Source organism: Microtus oregoni, unplaced genomic scaffold (genome assembly GCF_018167655.1).
Source record: "Microtus oregoni isolate MIOR12 unplaced genomic scaffold, Mior012 000005F_ref0000423, whole genome shotgun sequence".
In the NCBI taxonomy this organism is placed as follows: Eukaryota; Metazoa; Chordata; class Mammalia; order Rodentia; family Cricetidae; genus Microtus; species Microtus oregoni.
Window position 1 is genome coordinate 59,419,783 of NW_024543064.1, and position 25,624 is coordinate 59,445,406.

Consider the following 25,624-nt stretch of genomic DNA (forward strand, 5'->3'; position numbering starts at 1 on the left):
TGCTAGATCTCCATCCGTCAGTATAGTCTAACATACTTAGCCATGTAGGGAAATATAGTGGCAGTGTTAGGTATGGGAGTGTTCTGTGATAAAACCAAAGTCAAGAACACAGAAAGTGTGGGAACTTAAGACCTTCAGAAGTGTGGAAGAGGGAGAGAATATTGTAAGAAAGCAAATAAAATACAGGAAAGGTGCTAAAAGACTATGCTAGTTGTTACAAGAAATGAGATTGTATCATTGAAAATGATGTGCCTTTAAAGACTTTTTTGAGGAAGTAATAATCAGATTTTTTTTAATTAGAAAAAAGCCAGTCACTTGTCATTTTAGAGTGTAGACTGAGACAAGCTTGAAAGCAGAAGACTGCAGGAGAAGTTGCTATGGTCTAAGCTAAAGTAAGTAGTTCCAGTGTTCAGAGAGGAAGACTAGGTAGATCTGGAAGAAAATTTGACTGAGATGAAGACAAAGGAAAGAACGGAGGATGAGTTTTATGAGCTTTATTGTTGATAAGCAATCACCACTACCTTTGTGAAGATATAAAGCGTAGGCGTGGCAGCTGAGGGAGAGTTGGCCATCAGTTGGGTAGAGGAGGTATATTGAGACCAGAATCCCAGAGCCAAATTACAAAGGCTCTTCTGTAGCATGTATTTCTCATTAGATTTTTAAGCTGATATCCATTGGAAACTGATGACATTTTAACCAAGGAATAAAAGCTAAGTAGACAATTGATTTCTATAGATTGTTTTGAAGGCTGACTAACAGAAGGACTGAGAGGAATGCATCATCTGAAGGCCTAGCAGAAATAGGATATGTGATAGTTTGGACAGTAGTCAGCATGGCAGTAGGATGGAAGTCTTGACTTAGGTGCTGAAGGTAGAAGGAATAACCTAGGTTTCCACTGGGTGGCTGTGTTCATCGTGTGGTGTACTTGAGAAACCAAGGGGAGATGGTGAGTTTCTCCTAACACAAATGAATTTTTCACATATTTGTAGGTTGCTTTCTATGTAATCCCAGAAGAATCCTTTTAAGAACTACTTTGACCCAACTGTTAAGTGTCTAGGACTTTTCTGTTCCATATGTGATTAAATCTTGTTTTTAAATTTTCTACTTTTGCCTCTTAATTTCCTTCACCTCCAGGAAGAACCTAAGAAAGTCCGCTTTGATTATGACTTATTCCTGCATCTTGAAGGCCACCCACCAGTGAATCACCTCCGCTGTGAGAAACTTACTTTCAATAACCCCACAGAGGACTTTAGAAGAAAGTTGCTGAAGGCAGGAGGGGTAAGTGGCAATCTGTTTTTATTTATTTATCTATCTATTTATTTAGTTTTAAATCTTTCCTATTAAAAAATAATGTTTGCTAGTATGTGCGTTGACATTCTGGAAGAGCCCAAAGAGTACAAAGTACAATAATGATTTAACTGTGGACTCATGGTTTTCAATATAGAGGAAGGCAAACTCTTAGGCAGGTGCAAATCTGAAATGAGATCACTGGTTAGAACAACCTTAACATCACAATAGGTCAAGTGGTTTTGACAAAGTGTGTGTGTTACTTCTTCTAGATTTATGTGAACAAACATCTTCATCCTTGAGAAGGTGCTGAAAACAGGCCAGAGAAATTATTCTGCCCAAGAGAATTCAGAGAATCGATGAGTGGCTGGAGTTACTTTTATGAGCCTGGTTAATTCAAAGATATCAAAAATCCCAGCTAAACAAAAGCAGTAACTCTTGAAATCCACATCTGTAGAGCTCCCTAGTCAAGCTGAGGTCAGCTCTTCAAGAGTCTCCTCTCCATAAGCAATTGCTTGCCAACTACTTATAAAATCTTACGGATGGGCTTGTGAGTCTTGTTTTATGCTCTTCCTGAGTCTTGTGACTCTGCTTCCTCCCACTGGGAGGTGTGTTTGAATATGGGAGAAATATCTATGTAACAAAGCCCAAAACAAGCAACAAACTGCACACAGATAAAGACTGGGACCTGCACTTGGCTATGTCAGTTTATAGAAAGTTTTTGGAAATGTTGAAGGTTATGTGAAAAATTACATAAAATGGAGTTGCTGTCCAAATTTTCTTTATCGTAATGAATGGAAACATATTTCATTCATATAACATGTTTGAGTTATTTGAATATCTATTTTTGATTTTTGAGCTGAAAGTAGAAGAAATTTCTTTTAGATGTAGGTAACAGGTGGGATATTTTTGTCCTTGCAATTGGTATTGCTGGCATAAGCATTTAAGATATTTGTTTTTAGCCAGTTCAGTGGCACAGATAAAAATGATGAATTGACTAAAATCTGCTGTAAAATTAGTGTCACCCAGGCCATCGACCCCTTCTTCAGATGAACTTTCTCAGTCAGCCTGTGTGCACAGCTCCAACTCACGTAGGCTTGAAATTTGTTCGTCACTCTCGGGTTCTCTGCATTTAGTTTGTCTGGAAGGGTTCTGTGTAGTTTTGTAGCCATGAAGGTAACATTTTCTTTAGCATTTATAAACTCATTGCCTCTGAAGATTCACATCATTGTAAACTCTGCCTTAGGGCTGTGTAGGGTACAGTGGATTCTTTGATAACATGCTCTTCCCCTTAATGGGTCATAGACAGTTACTCTGTAAACTTTAGCAAAACTTTGAACCCTTCCACGAGAAGTTGCCTAGCTACACAATTGTGTGGCCATTTTCAATTATGTGGACTCATTTCTTTTCCAGCCTTGTTTCACTAGGTTTTCGTCCTTTTGACTGAACTGCTAAAAATGCATTTGAAGCTATGAAGTGTTTTTACCATGTTTAGTTCTTCACTATACTAGTAAGTTTTGTAGGTGATGGGTTAAATAGGTATTGGAGAGCAGCTTCAGAAACAAGGAAATGTGTGTTCCTGACAGAACGGGCTTTTTTTTTAACATGTTAAAATTTGGGACTTTATTGCTTCTCAACATTTTGGATAAGATCAAATGTAAAAATGGGGAATTAATATACATTTATTAAGGAAGTTGTTTTTTTAAAATGACCCTTTTTAATTGTTTTAATCATTAACAAGAGTGAAGTGTAGAAGCTATCTATATACCTGCCCTCAGCAGTAACATGGTCTGTTATAATTCCTGGTACCCTCAGTAGTTTTATTTTTATGAAGGTGGTGCCTTAGGTTTTTGGATATGTTGTTGGATAAGTAATTGAATTTGTGGATTATGGGACTTGAAGTCACCAGGTTAATGATAATGGTTATAGGGAAAGGTAACTATGATGTAGACTATTTTATAATAGGCCTGTAATCCCAGAATGTGGAAAGGTTAGGGGTTAGAGATAAGGCAGTGCCACATCCTGGTACAGTATTTATTTTGGTCATTTGTTATACTGGTCTTTTTTCCCAGTGACCTCCGTGACTTCTAACTTCCTTCTTTGTGTTTCTCCAAGTAGCCTTTAAACCTTTGGATATTTTCCTATTAAACTTCAAATGTGTCTTGACAAGTTTAAAATGTTTGCAGTGTGGAATATTCCTTGTAGAGATCCTTTGGCATGCTTACTAATGTATTTAAGGGACTTGCTCCAGTGAGTTTCATTACAAAGGAAAAGCTACAATTTCATTTGAAATCGTAGTATCTATAGATTCATCTTATATGCGGAGATTAAATTGTCTTCTATGAAAATGTTCAAAGCACTTGTGGGCCAATACACATTTTTTGGCTAAGAATATTTTAACTGACATTGCAAAATTTACTATTGTCTTAGTGTTAGTACAATCTAAAAGCTACAGATTTTTTTTGAGACATTTGCTTTCATTGAAATTTTTCTTTCCAGACACGTTTTTTTTTTTTTTTTTTTTCCTTTCTAATGGCTATATTTTGGGGGATGGCAGACAGGGAAGGTACTATGTCCTTTATTCCAAAATACTGCATTAATATATGTGGCAGATGTGTGTGTGAAAGAAACGAGACCTTCCTCATGTGTACTAATGTAATCACTACGAAGAGCTTCAGGCATGAGTGGGCCTTTACGGCTTTCTTAAAATTCATCTATTTGATGACCCTTTTCACCTGAGAAATTTTTTAATAAATTGTTTTTATTTTACATTCTGGCCACTGTTTCTTCTCCTCCTAGTCCTTCCTTCCATCCCCACTTTGTTCCCACCCTCCAATCCACTCCTTCATTTCTGCTGAAGACAAGCCGGGTCTCCTATGGGTATCAATAAAGCATGGCATATCAAGTCACAGTGAGACTAAACTCCACCCATGTATTAAGTTTGGGCAAGAAGAGCCAGTAGGAGGAGAAGGGTCTCAAAAGCCAGTAAAAGAGTCAGACATAGCCCCTGTTCCCACTGTTAGGAGTCCCATGAGAGGACCAGGCTACACAACTGTCACACATATGCAGAGTGCCTAGGCCAGTCCCAGGCAGCCTCCCTGGTTGTCAGTTCAGTCTCTCTGAGCCCTGATGAGCCCATCACTTGAGAGATTTTTAGTTGTTCTCGGAATGTAGATATATAAAATAGATGAGTAAATGAAAATTACTGATAATAAATCCTAGAGAAGTATATTTTAAAACATGGATTCAAAATGCATATAATTTTGCCACTTATTAAGGCGTAAGTAAAATTTGCATATTGAGATGAAGGTATTTCATTATTTTTACATGAAGAATTGAATCTTGGCCAAATGGTTTGCATTAAAGGACTTAGAACATCTTAAACATTTTTCCAGAGTTCACCAGTCTTTTGATTTTATAGTAATGAATATTGAGAATACTGATTTATATAAATAATATATCATGGCAGAAATCATTTGAATTCTGCTTTAATCTCAAATCCAAGTCCATTAGATTTTTTTGAAAATGAAACTCAAGCCAGAAACTCAAATGGCAACAATTTCACCACAACACAATACAACTCAAATATATTAGATATATTAATTTGATACTTAATATGCTGAGGTGTGATCAGAAAAATACTGTTATGTTTCAATAGCAACAGAAAAATTTGGTGTGTCCAATGAAGCCACATTAAGCATTGGTGTTGTGTGGTGTAATGGACCCACAATGTTAAGTGCTCATGTTCTGTGTTCAGGACTGCAAGGAAGCTTTGTGCTGTAACACAGGCATGTGCTGCCAGAATTACTGTAGATTGACTATGCATTTGATTTTGTAGTAACTTTTGTTCATTGCACGCCAGAAACTGCATGCAGCTATATGTGCATGTGTATGAAGGCTGGAGGTTAATGTCAGGCAGGCATCTTCCTCATTTCTCTACCTGACCTTTTAAAATTTAAGAGTACTTATTATATGTTGTATGAGTGATTTCCTCACATGTATACCTGTGTATTGCGTATGTGCCTGGTATCCAGAGATCAGAAGAAGACATCGGATCTCCTGGAATGGGAATTATGGGTGTTTGTAAACTGCCATGTGGGTGCTAGGAATCAAACGCAGTTCCTCCTTAAAAACAATATGTGCTTTTAACCACTGAGCCATCTCTCCAATCCCTCTACCTTTCTTGTGAGACAGGTTCTCTGAACAAACCTGAGCTCACTGATTTTGTTCGACTACTTGGCAGCAAGTCCTGGGAATCCTCTTGCTTTAGTACCCGAGCACTGGGGTTACAGATAAGCACCACTATGCTTGACTATTTTTTGTGGATACTGGGGGTCTGAACAGATATTTGTACTAGCTCAGCAATACCAGTGGTACCATCACTACAGCCCTGAAAGCTTTTTACTGTTGCCAGATTTCCATGGCCGGGACATTCAGTTACATGACCCGCTATGCTTTTGCCACCCACAGTTTAAGAAGATGGGCAGTAGTCATTGTTGGCTCTTTCTCTTTCCCTTTTTTCTTTAATGCCGAAAGTACACAGTGCTATTAAAAGTTGAACTTGGCTTTTCTTGAGATCAGAAAGGTTACTTTTAGAGTTGGAAAGCCTCTTAAAAAATGTTTTTCAGCCCTTAGAAGAAAATGATTCCAAAGAACTTTTGCCAGAAGAATCTTGAAAACTTGCAGATTTTTTTTCTACATAGTAATCTTCAAACCAAAAGCTATATGTCAAATTTCCCTCTTACTAGATTTCTTTCTTTTTTAACATCATAACTATTTTCCAAACTGTCTCAAAGAAATCTTTATGTACATTTTCCTGGAGAGAAAAATATCTTGAGTTACTCTACTGAATCACCCCTTAATATTAAAAATATCTTTTTATTAAAAGAATAAAAGTTTCTGGTCCAGGTACACTTGGATTTAGGTAACATTTTCTGAGATTATTGAAATACAGATGGTCTTTTAAAACCAGATCCCAGATTATAATTTCCTCTAAAAATGAGATAACACAGTAGAACTTTCTGGAAACAGTGGGTATAGTTTAGTCTCTACCTAGTCCTGCCAAGCCTTGAGTTCAAGCATCAGAGTGTAGGGCTTAGATGGAAAGGAACAACATAAGAGCATATTTCAAAGGCCATTTATATTCACTAATATGTATCCATTTTTATTTATATTAATGAATATATTAAGAGAGAAAATTATTATGTATTATGGGAGCAAACTTTTTTATTTTGAGGCCTTAATTTTTGATTAGCAGAGAAGGGAGCTGTAAACAATAAAGCTTTGAATTTCAAGCAAAAGGATCAGGACTCTCCACCCCCACTCCCAAGGAGCAATACCTCCCTGTTCCATGAAGTATTTTGGTTACTTCCTGTAAAAACAAACTGGTGATCACCTTTGAATTAATCCTGGAATTGTGTTGCTCAGAATGCTGGGATTAAAAGATTTGTGTCAGCGAGAGATGATTTCCCCTTCTCTTTTCTTCTTTTAAATGCTGAAGTCGGCTTCCCCTCTGCCTTTGCAAGTGCAGGCATCTGTTACTGATGTGTGTCCTATAACTGAGACTGCGGGTCTATCTTGTGTCTGTGTTTCTGAAGAGAAGGTGCTGCAGGTTTGTACTTAGGCAAGTCATGAACTCAGGTCAGAGCGTCAACCTGCTGTCGTCTAGACCGCTTGTCCTGGAATCTCAGTTCTTCCGTTGTGGAATGGATGGGATGCTGGTTTCGTCATCGGGGATGTGGAGACACGTCCAACTGGTTCTTAGGGTCTTGGATCTTTTTCTTTGGGTCTATTCTTGGAGGATAAGCAGTTTCATATCACTTTTATACTAAACACTTGAGTATTTAGTGGGAAAAGTTTGTTATTTTTGTAAGTACCTTGGTACTGACAGGAGGATGTGGTTAGCATTGGAGGAAACAGTGGAGGATTGATGGACCTATGCTGTGTGAAATGCTTGGTCTGTGTTACTCTTTTTCTCAAGGAATTTATACTCTGCCCTTTTGTGTTTTGTTTGCCTAAAATTTAATTTCAGGTTTATTTAGAATATCAATTTTAAAAGATTTGGTTCTTCATTAGAAAAATTAGTGATTCTTAACCATTTTTAACTCTAAGATTTTCACAAATTAAAGGCTTGTGAAAGCTATGTCCATATAGGGACATTCACATGTGTTACGTGCAGCAAGGTGGTTGCATTCTTGTGGTGCTATGACAAAACCCCAAAAGGGGCCAACTGTCCTAGAGTTAAGTATTCCATCGCTGTTCCATGCTTTGGCTGGACATCAAGTGTTATGTCGTTCTCTAGAGGCTGGCGGTGGGGTGTTAGTCTCCTTCCCTCCCACCCCCCCATTCCTCTAACTCAACAGGGCAAAGTCTAAACATGTTGTTCGGGCTCTTTGCAGATCACTGGCAAGCAATTGATTTTGAAGTTTGAAAAATTAAAACTAACCACAGCAGTTGTTCCAGCCAGGGTTTCTATAGGCAGAAATCCAATTCTCTTCAGACACCACCTGCTTCAATCGGACATCTCAGGCATCCATTTGGCCAGGACTGCTCAAGGCATGGGGCGCTTACTTCCAGTCTGTATTAATCCTGCAGCAAATGCAGTCCTGGTCCTCAGAGTGACAGTTCCATTTCTATAGGATCTGGTTGTGTGAAGAAATAAGTTGGCACTTTCTGAAGTGCTGATTGTTATGAAGTGGACGTCCAGCAAAGAGTTTTGCTTGTTAAAGCACCAGAGGGATCTATGGTAAGGAACTTTAACCCCTCAGTGGTGCCACACCATTTGAATGTGGTAATGTAAGGCCTGGAAGTAACCTAGGCAATGCCATGCAGTAGGGTGTTAGGGACACTTTTGACTTTTCAACTATAAAGACTACATCCCTTCTGCTGTTCTTTATAATTTCTTGAATAAAAAAATGCAAACACCCATATAAAATGATACACAATGAACTTGCTTGCAGTCACCAATAATACTGAAGCAGATACTCCAGTTCTTGCTGACAGAGGAAATTAAATTTCTATGCCAGTAGGATAAATTCTAAGGAATACCGTTGAAGATTCAAGGCACAAAGTGGAATTTAAATTTTGATGGACATTTACAGATATCTTGTTAAAGAGGCTCTGCTGCTTAGTGCTTGCACTAACGGCCTCTGAGAGTACTCCTTTCTCCACACTGTGATTTATTACTCAGCACGGTGGGTGGAAATAGTATCTCATTTTTAACTCACATTGCTCTTGTGAGTGATGATGAACAACTTTTCATATGCTTAAAAAGCCATTTTCATTTCCTTTCAGAGGCCACATTTTAATGTATTTTAAATTGGAATATTCTAAGTGTTTCAGTTTTGACTTAAATTTATGGGTATTCTTCCCACATACTTAAACTTGGAAAAGCTACAAGAAGATACGGAAGCCTTTTAACCAAGGTCTGTGTTTTCAGGCTTTCTTCAATTTGTAACAAATTATGTTCTTAGGAATTGATTTGTCAAGACTTTGGCTTCTAAAAATATAAGTGGCTTTTGTGGCAAAGTCATCCCCACAGTGCCCAGAGATGAATGGCTGGCTGCTACTTATAAAAATGACTCAAAGCAAACAACCCAGAGAAGATTATTTTGGTGGCTATCACTGGGCAGCTTCATTGGACTTTGGATATTTGTTTTGGAACAAATATGGCCGTGTTTGTTATTTTCTAATATATATCATACTGCAGTTGTCTACCTCAAAGGATAAGGGAATGCTGCAGTTTTCACTAGCACTGATAAAGGGTGATTTATTTAAATAAATCTATTATGGTGGCCTCATTCATTTGGTGGTTTTGCCAAAGTTATTTTTCTCATATTAGGGTTTTTTTTTTCTTCTCATCTATGTTTGGCTGCCTCTTTCCTGACTCGAAATTAAATCATGAAAGTGGCACATATATATAAATGAATAGTAGGATGTCAGTGTGTGAGAGCCATAATTTCTGCTATGACACAGATCTCTTGAGTTCTTTAAACAAAGTGTGGTCTTTACAGTAGAAACTTATGCCATTCAACATGTTTAGTGGCTTTATGCTTTAGTATCTTCTGTAGGTCACACAATCGATTGCAGGTTAGTTCAAAACTTTTGAAACCACGATACTCACACAAAATAATCAAAGGACAATTTTGTCCTCTAAAACCATTCTCTTGCCCTTGTTCCTTCCTTCTCAACTCCCTGTTTACCTTTTAAATTAGGAAGGCATCTAAATAGAAACATACTGTTCATGTCATTCAGAGTTCAGGTGTACTGCCGTATTAGCTAAATACTCAGAGGAAAGAAGGAGAGATGGGGGTTCCCATGGTGTGTGAATATGCAGTTGGAGGATGTGGTCCTTGGTTTTGGATGGTGTTTCACAGAGGCTGGGGTGTTCCATGGTGTGTGATGAGCAGTCGTGTTTCTCAGAGGCTGGGGTGTTCCATGGTGTGTGATGAGCAGTCATGTTTCTCAGAGGCTGGGGTGTTCCATGGTGTGTGATGAGCAGTCATGTTTCTCAGAGGCTGGGTTGTTCCATGGTGTGTGATGAGCCGTCATGTTTCTCAGAGGCTGGTTCTTTGTCGGCTCCTCAGGAGTAGAAATTCAGCTGACTGGATGTAGGAAGCTAGTAATGTTGTAGCCTCAATTTGGGCTTGACAGGTCTGTGAAGGGTGTGGAGAGATTGGCCACTCAGCCCTGCTCTCTTCCCATCCCCAGGACACAAGAAACTAAGAAAATAAGGCATGAACACAGAAGAGAAAAAAACAAACAACAACTTAAACAAAGTCAAGAAATGTGAGCTTCCAGAGGACTTTTTAAAACTAAAAAATAAGGAAAATTTAAAATACAATAAGACTAAAAATGAAATGACTGACTCAGTTTCCCTCTTCTTGGGTTGACTGAATCTCAAAGCTGCCTCCAGAGTTTCTCATGTGACCAGGTCTCTTCCTTTCATATGGTAATAAGGAAGTTGTTTTATAGAACAGCTAGATGTTCTGATTGTTCTCAGCAGATTCTGTTTTGTTACTGCTCTGTAGTGTTAAGTGAAAGCAGTCTGGGATTCAGGGGTAATACAGCAAAGAGGGGTCCACTCTCTGATTTTATATCATCCCATGAGTTACAAGAAAACCTGACAGTAATCAGGATCTGAACATCACAGTTTAAGAAAATAAACGTCTGAGAGTCTTGAAAGAGACATTTGTGGTTTATTTCCAGGGAGTAAGGATAGAGGATACATGGTGTAATATAATAATCTTTATTACCGTGAGGGACACAGCCATGGGGTAAGAGAAAGAGTGTTTGATATCTGTAGGCACAAATTCGTTTTTGAATCTGATGCTAATTTGCCTTGGGCTTTAGGTTGGTATAAAAATAAGCATAATATCCCATACTTTCCGCTTGAGATTATTAAAGAGATTATTAAATACAGTATGTTACATGGTTAAACAACCAGCAAATAGCTTTTATTTATTGAAATAACCTTCCCTCACTTGGGGGGTTAAACCATGGTTTTTGTTAGCTGAGAAGGGGAAAATAAAGAGTTTCCCACTGAAAATATTTAAAATAATGATGATTTTCTACTGGAAAGAACATACTTTAGCTTCCAGGAGTATATGGGGGCACATGTCTGTAATTCCATCTCTTAGGAGGCTGAGGTAGAGGAATTTCAAGTTTGAGGTTTGCTAGAGCCACACAGTAAGACCCTGCCTTAAAATAATGATAATAAAAATTTAAAAAGAATGAATTTATCTTTCCCCCAATTTTAAAATAAAGATTTTCTAATTTTTGAGAGTATGGATTTTCTAGAGAAACAAAGAGAAACTGCCTTGTCTCCTCTGTGACTGTAGACCCGGGCAAATTTCTGAGTGGGGGTAGGAAGAGAAGATCTCATGGAATGTTTGTCTTTTACATTTAATTCACTAAAACCTAGATTGTACAGTTTTTAAACTATGTGTCTTTATACCCCTCTCCCCCCCAGCTCGCAAGCGCTCTCTCTTTCCCTCGCTCTCTCTTTCTCTTTTCCCCCCTCTTTCTCTCCCGCCTTCTTTCTCTCTCTCTCTCCAGCTCTTTCTCCCCCCCCATTTGTGTTTATTGCCCCCCTTGGCTCTCTACTTCCTAAAATTGAAATTATTGACTTAAGAGTACAGTGATAGTTATATTAAGAATAAAAGAACTGCTTTTGCATGAATTTGAGATTTTATCTTATGGTTCTGACAATAAGAATTATGTTTGCTAATTTTGAGTCATAACGAAATTCTTGTGTGTGTCAGGAGTTTGCGATCTCTGGCTTGCTACAGTGGTCTTATCTAAACCCTTGGCTTCTGCATCTTAAACCAGTCAGAGGTGCTTTATGGGTACCTGTGAATGTTGGATGATGGCTTAATAAGCTAAGACCAGCTATTTGGAAAGATTTATATTTTAATCTAGATTATTGTAGGTGTAGATTAGTAAATGATTCATCTCTGTCGTTGTCATTTCTGTCTTTCCTCTTGTTAGAGGGAATTTCAGGGTCTTTGATATTATGAAACGATGAAGTATCAAATATTTATTAATGGAAAGACCTTTTGAATTTCAGCTCTTGGTAACCCAAGGTAGAGATTTTCCTCTGGCAACAAAAACAGAAGAGCACTCTTTCCCTATGGTGTCCATGGTATCTCTAACAAATGAAAAACAACTATTACCACTGTTTCCACCGTACAAATTCAGGCCAAAATCCATGACATAGCTGGTTGATCACAGCTCAACCTCAACTAGTCCCCATCCCACCTTGTGCGGGGGACAATTTTGCAAGCATTTACAGCAGAATGATTGAAATTCCTTGGGAATAGGTGGATTTGATATCAAACAAAATCATCCTGTCTGAGAAAAAAGTTATCTGTAAAAATATTAAGGTTTTCTTCAGGGCTAGGGGATGGTAGAAGGCTTGCCATGCACTCACATGAAATGCTGAGCACAGTAGCAACATGTCCCTGTAACCCCAGATCTGGTGGATCTGGTAGATCTGGAGGTGGAAACAGGAGGACCCTTGGGTATTGTTGGCCATCCCTGTTCTAGCTAAATCGGTGAACTCCAGGTCCAGGTAGAGACACTCCTTCAGAAACTAAGCTGAGGGGATCCTGAAGGAGACAGCTGCTGCTGACCTCTTGTCTCCACACATCACCACCACCACCACCATTATTGTCACTGTCACCACAACCAGAAACATTCTTATCTGGGCCTGATTAAATGGCTCTGGTTGAAGGTGCTTTCTGACAAGACTGTGGACCTCGTACCATCTCCAGATCCCACTTGGTGGAAGGAGAACTGATTCCTGAACATTGTCCTTTGACCCCTGAGTGTGAGTACAACATGCAATTAATAATAGAAAAAAAAAATCCAAAATCATAGTAACACACCTTTCTTCAAAATAGGGACTTCACCATTAATTGTAAAGTTATGTCTTTCCGAGTGTTAGTCTGGCCTCTTTCTGCTGGTCTTCTTCATGATATTTAGCTTAGAGTAACCACGTTCCTACATTCACAGGTACCCATAAAGGTCTGACTTAAGTGCAGGGACATTATCTTTAGTTGAGACCATTGTGGCAGCCAGGGGTTTCAGATGGCAGGGAACATGAACTTCTCTTTGAAAGATTATGGCTCCTAACCTGGCAAACATTAAATAAAGTTTTGTTGCTGAAGGGAATGTTACACAAAATATTCTGATTTATTATTGTACTTTGTTTGTTTGTTGAGACAGGGTTTCTCTGTGTAGCCCTGGCTGTCCTGGAACTTGCTGTGTAGTTCAGGCTGCCTTCAGATTCACTAACATCTGTCTGCCTCTGTAGAGGTGAAAGGTATAGTCTACCACACCCTGCTATTTATTTACTTTTTTAAAGTAAGATTAAGTACAGTGGAATTTTCCTTTTAGTTGCTTTAAACTCTGAATACTGTGTCAAAGTGATCCTCACTGAACCGTTCGTGTCACTGTTAATACATCCCCAGGCTAAGATGCAACTGCTTAGGGGTGCTGGGGCTCAGGCTAGGACCTGTCCTTGAATCTTTTTCCTTACACTCTCTGTGCTTTCTCTTCCTGGATTTCTTCTTTAGCACTCGATAAGAAAGTCTGGTTCCTGTTGTCCACCCCTCAGCCAGGGCCATGTTTCTTGAGTTCTACACTCTTTCCTGGGACCATCTTAGTTGAATTCTTCTGTTGTTTCTTTTCCTTCTTTTGAGCAGATCACTGTGATTTATATACACACTCCCAAGTTTACCTTCAGTCCTTTTTTACATCTAATTAAAAGGAGCAATAATTCCATCTTTGTTCTGATTTATGTTTCCTTAAGTGCAAATACATTCAGGTCAAAGGTATATGTGGCTCTGCACTGAAAACCAGCACAGGAAGCAACTGTCTCAGACGTACGGGGTTGAATGCTCTACTTCACCACACAGGCTCGCCAGGTAATAGAGCCTGCACGAGTTGTTACCATGCATAGTTGCTTTCTCTCTGCTGTTTCCTGCACACCTATCCTCATTTCTTCTGATTCAGCGAATGTAGAAAAGGACAGACTCTAAGCAGATCCTTTGGACAAAGGCTGGTGTTGATGTTTAGACATATGACTAGTGTATCTGTTTTGCCGAGTCTGACACACAGGACATTGCAAAATCTATTATACAGACGAGTACAGAAGGGATCAGGACGATGACGATCTGTCCCACATGGAATGCTGGTCAGGTTTTCCTTCCCTGACCTTGAGTGCTCTGCTGCAGCCCTGTGTGGTGCTCCTCTTCTTTAAGAAGTGCAGAAAAGAACATGACGTGTTAAAGCTGATTCCCCCGGGCCTCCTGTTTGCAGCGTTAGGGTTCATAGAGCAATCTTCCGTGAGTCCCTGGGGATAAACTGCCAGATCAGAGTGGCTCACCTGCCAGCAGAAGCCTTTGTTCTGTTTGCTTCTTATGGACAGATTCGCATCGCTGTGTCCTCAGGGTCTCTAGAGTTCTCCTGCTTCTGAAAATACAGTTTAGGTAGAGGAAATGGTAACTTTCCCCAATAGTTTTTCAATACTGAATTTCTATTGTTTAAGAATTTCATCATTTGTGTGTGTATACAATGTATGTTGATCATTTTCACCTCTCAATGCTACCCTGGAGCAACTTTGTGTCATTTTGTTTTCTTAATAACCTATTTGCATTGCCCATATACTAGTCATGGATGTAGGGCATCCACTGGCCATACTTCTTCCTCTAGAAGTCCCCAAACATCAATAGCTCCTTAACTAGGGACTGAGACCTCTTCCCCTCCCCCTCCATGTTGGAGTGTTGACTAGCTTGGTCTAGTGTAAGCCTTGTGCAGTGACGGGTTGTTATGCGTTTGTCATGCCCAGAGTTCACTGTTGCCCTCTGGTCTTCCCATCACTTCCTGTCTCCACCTCCCAAGTGATGGGATTAAAGACATGTGCCACCACTGCCAGGCTTCTATGGTCACCTAGTGGCTAAGTCTGCCCTCTCATCTCCAGGCAAGCTTTATTTGCCAGAACACAAACAAAATATCACACAGCCATCAGCCTGTCTTCAGGGGGGCTGATTAAGATTTCATTTCCTATAATCTCGAGAGTAGCATAATTGGGGGAATTGCTTAATTTTTTTTTTTAAAGTGAGCAACGAGGATTGGCATGACTTAGAAGAAGTGTTCCCTGGCCTTAACCACCACTTGACAAAGCCTCTGTCACAGAGCTAGCGATATTAAAAGTAGAGATACACGTGAGTCTTGGGTTGATGGTGCATCTCTGAGTGAATCGCTCTTGGATGATCTGTTGCAGCTTGGTCCCCTTATCATGCTCATGCCGTGCAAAAGCAGACATGGGACTTAAGAGTAGAAAATATTTACAGGACAGGGAGGACAGGTGTGGAAGGAGCACGATGTTTTTTGTGCTTCAGATAGATTGCATCCCTTTGCTTTTTTTTAATGATAGATTTAAGATCCCTCAATAAAATCGCGTTCTTCTACTTCTCAACCTCAAGTTTAAGAGAAGGACCTTCCTCAATGTTCTGCCCCTTTCTGTTTGCAGTTACCAGCTCTTGTCCCTTCTACAATGGAGTAGGAAGCTGAGTATTTAATAGATTTTAAAATAACAAAGTAAAATGTCTTCCAAGGTCTTTTTTTTTTAATTAAAAAAAGAAACAAAGGAAACAGAGCTCGTCTTGTTGAGGGTGTATGAATACATTTCCCTGAAAAATGTCTGAGGACCTCCCTATGGGAAAAACTCAGCAGCAGACTCTGGGTTTGAACGACATTGAGTTGCTCTTGTTTCTGTCACACCTCACCCTTGTTCAGTTTTCAGTGCGTAGTAACTTCTCATCCCTTCAGAGGACTAACAGTGCATCTCAGTTTACAGGAAGAAAGACTCCTGCCTACGACTTCAGGCTTCAATGGAGTGCTTTTTAGAACAGTCTGTAGGACTTTAAGACATCCGTTAGTGGGGAACTACCCAGCCCTCATCTCACCCAGAGAGCAAAGTTCAGCAGGCAACAGTGCCTTCTATTTTGTAAACCTGATCGTTTGTCTAAATTGCCAAGGTGAAAGCACAGTTTTGCCCGTGCAACAGATCCTACCAAGTAGAGCTGAGTTTTCCCCGTAAGCCACGTGAAAGCCGCCACACACATCCCTGAATTTAGATTACAGCCTTACAGCCCTCCGCTGCAGCAGAGGTAGTGTGTTCCAGTTGACAGGACACGGATGAGGACTCCACATCCCATCTGAGTTCTGTTTGCTGTGTGGGACAGAGAATGCACGCTCACTTGGCATTCTTATTAGAAGCCAGCCGTACTGCATCTTCTCATGCTAAAAACACCTTGATTTCAGTGAAAAGTCTAATTTATCTCAGGAAGTCTTTCTTCCCCTGGAAGGTAGATCTTTTGATTCTTGGTAGAAGACTATGGCACACTTACAGGGTATATTTAGTATGTTTACGGGTTCTTAGAGGAAAAAGCAAATGGAGTGAATTTCACTAGGCTTGCAGACCCATCTCACCTCTGCTTTAAATGCTCTTCTCGTGGTCCTTAACTCGATATACATAAACGAGGCATAGGGTACTCCCAAATTCCATGACTTGTTTCCTTTCAATAAATACCTTTGACAGTTTCCTCAGTACAAAGAACTTTGCTCTCCTGCACAGTGAGTCGCCAGAGCATTGCTCCATTGTCTTGAGTACTCTGGGATCTGTTCCCAAAAACAAGGGTGCTCACTGTTACCACAGCTCAGAGATAAAGTCAGCAGTTAGAATCATTGCACTAACAGACCTTCACCCTCAGGTCCCTTTCAGTTGCTCAGATAGTTCCAGTAATGTCTTTAATTTCATAGCAAAAGGATCCAGTGCGGAATCAACACCTAGCGGTTCATTCTCACATCTTAGCTTCCATCCACTGGGGGTGGTGTCTTCTTCCTCTCTAGTGCTTGTTTTAGAAGGTCAGGCCAGTTGTTGAGTAGATGGCCTACCCTGAGCCCATGTGATAGGAGCTTATGGCTAGGTCCAGGTGTGCATCATTGGTTGGACATCACGACTTTGGCCATCACACAAATTGTGGTTTTGGTTGTACCTTTGACACTCACGTTGACTGCAGTTGGTTCAGTGTGTGTTGTGTGTCACGTTGCTTTCTTTTCTTCTTGTATTATTTCATTGAGAAGCATTTTGAGAAAAATACAAATATCCCACTATTTCTCAAACATGAGTTTATTTTTATTTTCATCATCTTGTCCCAGAGTATATGTAGATATCTTTTCAAAGGGTTGTAATCTACTATGATACATATTTGTTTTCTTGTCTAAGTCTCCTTTATTCACTAGTCAGGGCTCTTTAATTTCTATATCTAGTCAGATTTATATACTTACTACGTAACTGCTTCAAAAGTTGTTCTAGCTTTGATCCCGTATTCAGCTATTTCCCCAGTGAAGGAGTAGCCATCATCCACTACCCAGAAGCCCTTTTTCCCATTACTGTTCCTTCCTCCCTTGCTGTCTACTTTGTTAGTTTCTACCTAATGGCTTTTGGGAATTGAATCATTTATGAATAAGGAGGGTACTGTTTATTTTGATTTAATGACTTATGTTAGCTCTGTGTGCATGGGGGACTCTGACTTATCTGATGAGACATTCCCTGGAGTCTACTACATATAAATGCTCAATAAGTTATAGATTCACTCCAAGGCAAATACTTGTTATACACCTATTAGGAGTTAGTTGTTATTCCAGACACTGGAATACAGCCATCAATCAATAAGAAAACCACATAAAAGATTACTTTTATGGTGGACATGACATGACATGAATCAAATTTAGAAAAATAAAAAGTTATTCACGTGCTTATAGGAGTTGTGTGAATGTTAAGGTGAGTGATGAAAATCCTTTCATAAAGTTTTAGTTAATTCACATTAATGTATGCTCAAGGATGAAAGATTTGGCTTTACAGTTTCTTTCTTGCTGTGCTGTTGATGGAACTGGCCCTGTGATGGTACTACTTTGCCCTTTAAAATTATAAGGATGTGTACGTGTGTGTGTGTGTGTGTGTGTGTGTATTTATATATGGGTGTGTGTGTATATATATGTATATATATATACAAATATATATATTTGTGCTTACGTGTGGGTACATATATGTTCATATCTGAGTACATCTGTGTAGAGAGCAGAGTTTAGTGTTGGGTGTTATTCTCAATTACTCCCTCCCTGTCTTTTGAGACAGAGACTGCTCCTCATTGTAGCTGGAGCTTGCTGCTGATTCAGCTAGATTGCCTAGTATGTCCCAGAGATCCACTGTCTCCACCTCCCAGGGCTAGGTTTGCAAGCACTCACTTGACATTTTAAATGTGGTTTCAGGGGGATGCTCAGAGCTCATGCGTGCATGACAAGCACTTTGTCAATGGAGCCATCTACTCAGCTTGAAGTTGATTTTCATTAGCGTGCACAGAATAAATTGTCGTGATATATTTTTTTCCTCTCACTGATTCTTGAGTTAAGACAGTTCTGCTGGTTCTCCATATGCAGAATCTGGTGCCTAGAATAGAGCTAAATCCTTTAAAGGGCAAATGGTAATCTTAGCAACATAAACATTTATGTTACCCAACACCACATTATAGATGATTAGTTTCTGAGTCTTTGATTAAAGACAGCTCCAGATGAAAGCTTGATTTGAGTATTTTCTGTTATAATATGTAATAATATAAAATATACATATATTTGAAACAAGGTCCAAGCTGGCCTTGAACTCCTTGGCAGTCTTCCTGGCTTGGTCTCCCTAGTGCTATTTTTACAGGCTTAAAAATGCCTGTTTTTGCTGTAAATTTTTGTCTGTCTGTCTTTCTGTCTATCTATCATCATGTATATGGGTGTTTTGACTGGTTTTCTTTGTAATGCATTTCTTTGTACCACATATGTGCATCACCCACGGAGGCCGGAAGAGAGCATTAGATCCTCTGGAACTGGAGTCACAGATAATTGTCTGTCTTCATATGAGTGCTGGATATCAGACTTGGGTCCTCCGGAAGAGCAGCACATTCTCTTAACCCCTGAGCCCCATCTCTCCCACCATATATATTAATTTAAAGGGCATGTGCAAGTGTAGAGTTGTGCATCTAAGTGCAAAGGTCTGTGGAGGCTAAAGAGCTGTCAGACCTCCTAGAACTGGAGTTATGGCTTCTGTGGGCTGCCTCCTGTAGGTGCCAGGAACCGAACTCAGGTCCTTTGCAAAAGCAGCAAATGCTCTGAACTGCTGCACCCTCTCTTCAGTCTGCTCTGTTATACTTCTGATAATACATAATAGAGTAGAAGAAAATAGAATCAGCAACAATTCTTTATGATCAAACATCTCTACACTTCAGTTAATTTCCTGTCATTATTACAACAAATGTTTATAGACTTGAGCTCTCTTTTTTTGAGTATTAGAATATTATATAAATATGAACTCATTCAACACACGGTGGATTGCCCATTCTTTTCTAAGTAGCTATTTCACAACACTCTTAGGGAGATTAAATGAGCTGATGTGTGGACTTTGCTCATAAACTCCTAATGAGTATGTGAACACTGGATGTGAATTTCTCTTATTACACTATCAGGAATTATGATCATTTTAAAAAATAAAAATGTTACAACTTTTATGCACTTGGCGATTTCTCAGTTGTGCTACAGGGATTCTTGTTTAGGAGGTCTGGGGTAGGTCTAAAACCGTGACTTCTCTCTCTCATATCTTTTTATTAGCTCATAGATAATTCAAAACCATGCATTTCTGAGAGGTTCCAGATAGTCCCCATGCTGTTGTCTGCTGACCCCATTCAGCGATAGGCTGGTTTTGTTGTGTAAGCCATTTGCATATTTAACTTCCTGTTATTTTATGGAACCAGTTGGAGCCCCAGGGACTCCAAATGAACACCTGGAGCATGTGCATTCATGTTCAGTTTTCCGAGTAGACTTACAGACGTAGGGGCACGTTTAGAAGATATGTTGACTTCTGCCGTATTGCTCACTTGTTTCATGTATTAGTGTGTAATACAGTTGATATGTTTTCCACCAATCACACTTTTTCTTTTGGCATATGTATTTATTACTTTTGCTTACTTTCTGTATTCTGTATCTATGAGGTCATTGTTGATTAAATTTACAGTTCATATGTTTTCCTAAATTCCCTGTGACTTTTTTTTTTTTAATTTTTGAGACAGGGTTTCTCCGTAGCTTTTTGGTTCCTGTCCTGAAACTAGCTCTTCTAGACCAGGCTGGCCTTGAACTCACAGAGATCTGCCTGCCTGAGTGCTGGGATTAAAGGCGTGCGCCACCACCGCCCGGCTCCCTGTGACTTTTTTACCTTATGATATCTTTTCATAGAAGGGGAAACCCTTTTTTTTCCTTTTCTTTCCTTTTTGTTTTTGTTTTTTCGAGACAGGGTTTCTCTGTGATTTTGGAGCCTGTCCTGGAACTAGCTCTTGTAGACCAGGCTGGTCTCGAACTCACAGTGATCCGCCTGCCTCTGCCTCCTGAGTGCTGGGATTAAAGGCGTGCGCCAACACCGCTCGGCTGGAAACCCTTTTTAAGAATAGATTTATCTCATTTTTAGTTATGTATTATGTATCTGTCTGTGTGTGTAGGTGGTGAGGGGTTTTTGTACAAGTGTAGGTGCCCACAGAGGAGAGAGTTCTTGGCTCCCCTGAAGCTGGAGTTGCACACTGTTGTGATCCACCTGGTATTGGTGCTGGGAATTGAACTCAGGTCCTCAGGAAAAGCAGTGCTTCCTCTTAATCACAGGGCCCTCTCTCCAGGCCCTAGATAAAACCTATTTTTTTTTGAGACATGGAAAATGAAAATGTTTAATTTTTAATGTTTTCTAATTTATTTTTAAAAACACTGTTTTTAAAAATAATTTCTTTAATGTTCATTAAGTGCTTTGCCTGAGTGTATGCACATCCAAGAAAATTCAACTCAGAGGGGCAACAAGAGATAGAGATAAATATATCGAGGATGGGGGAGAACTTTAATTCTAGCATTCAGAAGGCAGATCTCTAGGCCAGCCTAGTCTACATAGTGACTAGAACAGCTCCAGAACACCCAGATATACACAGTGAAACCCTGTCTAAAAAATAAATAAAATAAAATAAAATAAAATAAAGGAGGAGGGCATGAAATTCAGAAGATGCCTTCTTTGGAAGAAGGTGCACAAAAGAAGTGTAAGGGGATAAGAGAAGATAGCCACCGTGAGCATGAGCAAGATACTTTGCACTCATGACATCGATTATAAACATGCATGAAACTGTCAGAAAATAAAATGTTTATTTTTTAAACAAAACTACTCCCTCTTCCCCCAAAATAGTAGCCAGGAATAAACAAAACTTACGAGCAGGCAAACATTTCCATAAACTTTCTTCATACTTTAGCAGCACTAAAGAAGGCCTAGATAAGATGACAAGTTGGGTTCACGGATGGGGATATTCTATCATCTGTGGATTCAGTGCAATTTCAACACAAATCCTAGCAGTTTTTCCCAGAATTAAATTGATCCTAAAACTTATGTATAGAATACTAATTATAGCCAGATGGTGGGGACACACATCTTTAATCCCAGCACTCAAGAGGCAGAGGCAGGTGAATCTCTGTGAGTTTGAGGCCAGCCTGGTCTACAAGAGCTAGTTCCAGGATGTCTCCAAAACTACAGAGAAACCCTGTCTCGTAAAACAAAACAAAACAAAAAAGAAAACCAATTCTATAATAAAATTTGTCAGGCCTCCTAGTAAGCAGTCTTATAACATGTCCCTTGTTACAACACTAAGTGCTGAAAACACAAACTACCCGATGGGATGATATTTTACCATTTCCTGAACCAACTTACAAATATGTGAAAAATCAAAGTCTGATGGGAGGTTAGTGGGGAAAATGTAGACAGCTCAGGAAAATATGCTGCATAGGATTTTCAACACAGGAAAAAAAAAAACCCTGTAAATTAGATCCTTACCTCATACCATTCTTTTGTTTTTGTTTTTGTTTTTCGAGACAGGGTTTCTCTGTGGCTTTGGAGCCTGTCCTGGAACTAGCTCTTGTAGACCAGGCTGGTCTCGAACTCACAGAGATCCTCCTGCCTCTGCCTCCCGAGTGCTGGGATTAAAGGCGTGCGCCACCATCGCCCGGCCCTCATACCATTCTTGAGGTGAATTCTAGATGTTTAAAAGTATTTCAGTATTAGACAAAAATGCTAGATGAGCATTTATATGGCATTACATTATAGAACTTCATATTAAATGAGAAATAAAATTGAATTAATCATTAAGGAATTTGATCATGGGCCCGAAAGACAGAAGACCTGGGTTTCATTCCCAGCACCCACATGGCAGTGCACACTACCCATAACCCCAGTTAAAAGATAATGCTAGAAACCTATGGAAGAGATTGCTTCTGTTAGAAGCCTCACACAGACAGACATCCAGGCAAAACACCAATGCCCATTAATGTAGTAATAAGAGGAGCGGCGGGGCTGCCTCCCCGGCACCCCGGCCGCCTGCTCGGCTAGCTTATGCTCCGAAATAATTACACGGACACTGTATTCTTTTAAACACCGCTTGGCCCATTTCTATCTAGCCTCTTCTAGGCTAATTCTCGCACCTGGACTAGCCCATTTCTGATCATCTGTGTAGCGCCCCTAGGTGTGCTTACTGGGAAGATTCTAGCCTATGTCCTTCCTGGGTCGGAGCTTCATCACATGCGTCTGGCCTGGCGAGGGGAGCATGACGTCTGGAGAGGAGAGCTGTCGAGTCTGAGCTCACTTCCTCTTCCTCCCAACGTTCTGTTCTGTTTACTCCTCCCACCTATCTTCTAACCAATGAGGGCCAAGCAGTTTCTTTTTATTTAACCAATGACCTTCCTCCATCACATTAAAGAAATTATTTTTAAAAAGCAGTAAATGTTTAAAAAAAAAGAAATTTGGTAACATTAAAATTAAGCATTTCCATCTTCCGTGTCTCAAAAAAAAAAAGGTTTTATTTAGGGCCTGGAGAGAGGGCCCTGTGATTAAGAGGAGGCCCTGCTTTTCCTGAGGACCTGAGTTCAATTTCCAGCACCAATACCAGGCGGTTCACAACAATGTGCAACTCCAGCTCCAGGGGAGCCAAGAACTCTCGCCTCTGTGGGTCACTTATCAGTTGTTACAACACTGAAGAAAATGACTTCCTGCCCCTGGCATCTTTTGCTGCCAGTAACTTCTCAGGGATAGTAGGGCCTCCTTGGCCCCTTCCTGTCAGGTGGGCGTGTTGACTAGCTTGGTCTTGTGCAGGTGGCCGCACCTGCTGTGTGTTTATGAGTCCCATCTTCTGCCACCACCCGGTGTCTCACAGTGCTCCTCCCCATCCTTTTAGCTAACCCTGCTCCTGTATTCATGTTTTCAACACTATTGGCACACAAACATGCAGTGCATCTTTGCACTTGACCTTCTTGTCATCTTTTTAACTTACTAATTCGAGGAGTTCTTCTGTGTAGAGCACTGCTATTTCTATGTAGATAGTCATACGTGAGCATTCATTTTTCTTGTATTGTAGGATCATATATCAGTAGAAACACCTACAACAAACTTGTTGCTGGTTCTAATGGGGGCAATTCTAGTGACTTGCCATTGAGAATGTTGTTTGCACGGAATTTTGTTAGCTGCTGTTGTCACTGTGGATGTAAAATAATGACTCCATTTTAACAGAAATAAAATCATTTATTCTTAGCCAAATATGTGTGTCTCTAGTACTAGAACACAGATTCAAGTTATTTTGACATGTTCTACCGTGTAAGAAGTTACACGAATTTTTGTAGTCACAGAGCAGAAGGAAGTCATAATAAACACGCTTGTCTATCTGATGCTCCCACATTTGTGGGAGCATCAGATAGACAGTAGGCATGGTGAACCAAGGCAATCTCTTCCATAGGTTTCTAGCATTATCTTTTAATATTCTTTGCTTTAGGATTGGTGGAGACAAGAGGTCTGCTAAGCTTAACAGTACATTCTGAGATGGGTTTCTGTTAGTAAGGAGACTGGTAGGTCAGATACAAAGTTGGGGTATCTGGTTTTTAAAGGGTCAAAGACAGCCCAGGATGATTTTGGCTCTGGGTCTACCACATTCCCTCTCTGCTTAGTCATGGTCCTCAAGTCAGCCAAGGTCAAGCAGCTGGGGGATTTAATATGGAGGCCGCATCTTTAGAGAATGGCAGTTCATATCAAGTTAAGACACTTTTATTTTTTTAAATTCATGGGTGGATTTTGATTTTATCAGACAACTTTTCAGCATTACTTAAGATAATGTGGTAGATTTGTTCTCCTCCTGTCTGTTGCTGTGGTCCTTACAGGCATTTTGTCCTGGTAGACTGCTCTTGAGCCCTTGAATTAAGTACAGTTTGTTTCTGCTTCTTTAGGTATTGCTCCCCGCTGCAATTGGGTTGATTGTGCGCTATTATTTTCAATTTTTTTTATCTGTATTATTGAGTTAGATTGGTCCGTTTATTTTATATTCTTGGTTTACAGTGTTGCTTTGGTAACATTAACTGTATAAAACAATGCTTCCTCTACTTATGGGAGACTTTCTGTAGATTCAGATTATCTTTTCCAAGAACTTGCTTCTAAACTTCTTGGTCCCAGTGTTCTGTTTGTAGGAAGATTTTAAACTACTTCACTGATATTAATAAAGTTCCCTTCCTGAATACTTTTTTGGGGTAGGTCAGTATCAGTTTTGGTAGCCACATTTCCTTAAAAATTTCCTTTTAAATTTGTTGAAATAAAATTATTCTTTCCTGATTTATCTGTGTTGTTCTTCCAGGTGTATTTATCCTTTTTGAAAATTCCTATTGCTCATTTTCATTTTCTTTCTTTTGTCTGTTTTTTCTTTAAAATTTTTCATATATATTTTGATTATATTTTCCTCTAGAAAATATAATCCTAGATCCTCCTAGATCCCACCATCCCAACTTTATATTCTCTAGAAAACAAACCTCACAAAACAAAAATTAAAACAATCAAAAGACCAGTAAAACAAAATATGACAAAATGAAACAAAAAGTTCACACAAAATACCATTGAGTTTGTTCTGTATTGGCAACTACTTCTGGACACGGGGCCTGCCCTGGAGTGTAGTTGGTGTGTCCAGTGACACTCCCGTGGAGAACAACTGGTTTTATCTTCCTACAGGTATCAATTACAAATAGGCCTCGGTCATGGGAAACACACTGTGTCCACTTTCCCTTCTTAGTGTTGGGTCCCTGGTTGGTTTGAATCTGCACAGGCCTTGTGGGTGCTGCCACAGTCTGTGAGTTCATGTGTGTATCAGTACTGTTGTGTCTGGAAGACAGTTTCCTTGGAGCCATCCATCATCTCTAGCCTTCTATCCTTTGTAACCTTTCGACCTCCTCTTCTGCACAGATCCCTGGGTTTGGGGTGGTGCTGCTGGCGGGGGTATGACGGTTGGGTATGAAAATATACCATTTGGGACTGAATGCTCCAGCCTCTCCCTTGCTGCACATTGTCCAGTTATGATTATCTGTGCAATAAGATGACTCTGAAGAAGGGCAGACGAGGCACTGATCTGTGGGTATGGCAGGATGTCATTAGGAGTCATTTATTGCTATGTTCATTTAGCATAATAATAGTATTAGCTTTTCCCCTAGGGCTCTGACCTATCTAGTCTCAGGTTCTTGTCCTCTTTACCAGTGTCATACATGAGTTCCACCTCATGAAGTGGGCTTTAAAAATCTAATTTAAAAAAGTGGTTGTTTACTCCTAGAACATATGTACCATTGTTACCCCAGTATATCTTGTAGGCAGCTTGCTATTTTAGGTTACAAGTTTATAGCTGGATGATATTGATAA

General features: G+C 39.7%; 1 protein-coding gene across 2 annotated transcripts in view; it reads left to right on the top strand.

Annotated features, from left to right (window-relative positions):
* Positions 1–25,624, top strand: part of Mllt3 (MLLT3 super elongation complex subunit) — a 268,650-nt gene that overhangs the window by 170,173 nt on the left and 72,853 nt on the right. For both annotated transcript variants that reach the window (XM_041651803.1, XM_041651804.1), the window contains exon 4: positions 1,135–1,278. In XM_041651803.1, coding sequence (XP_041507737.1) covers positions 1,135–1,278 — 144 coding nt within the window. The remainder of the gene's footprint in view (positions 1–1,134; positions 1,279–25,624) is intronic.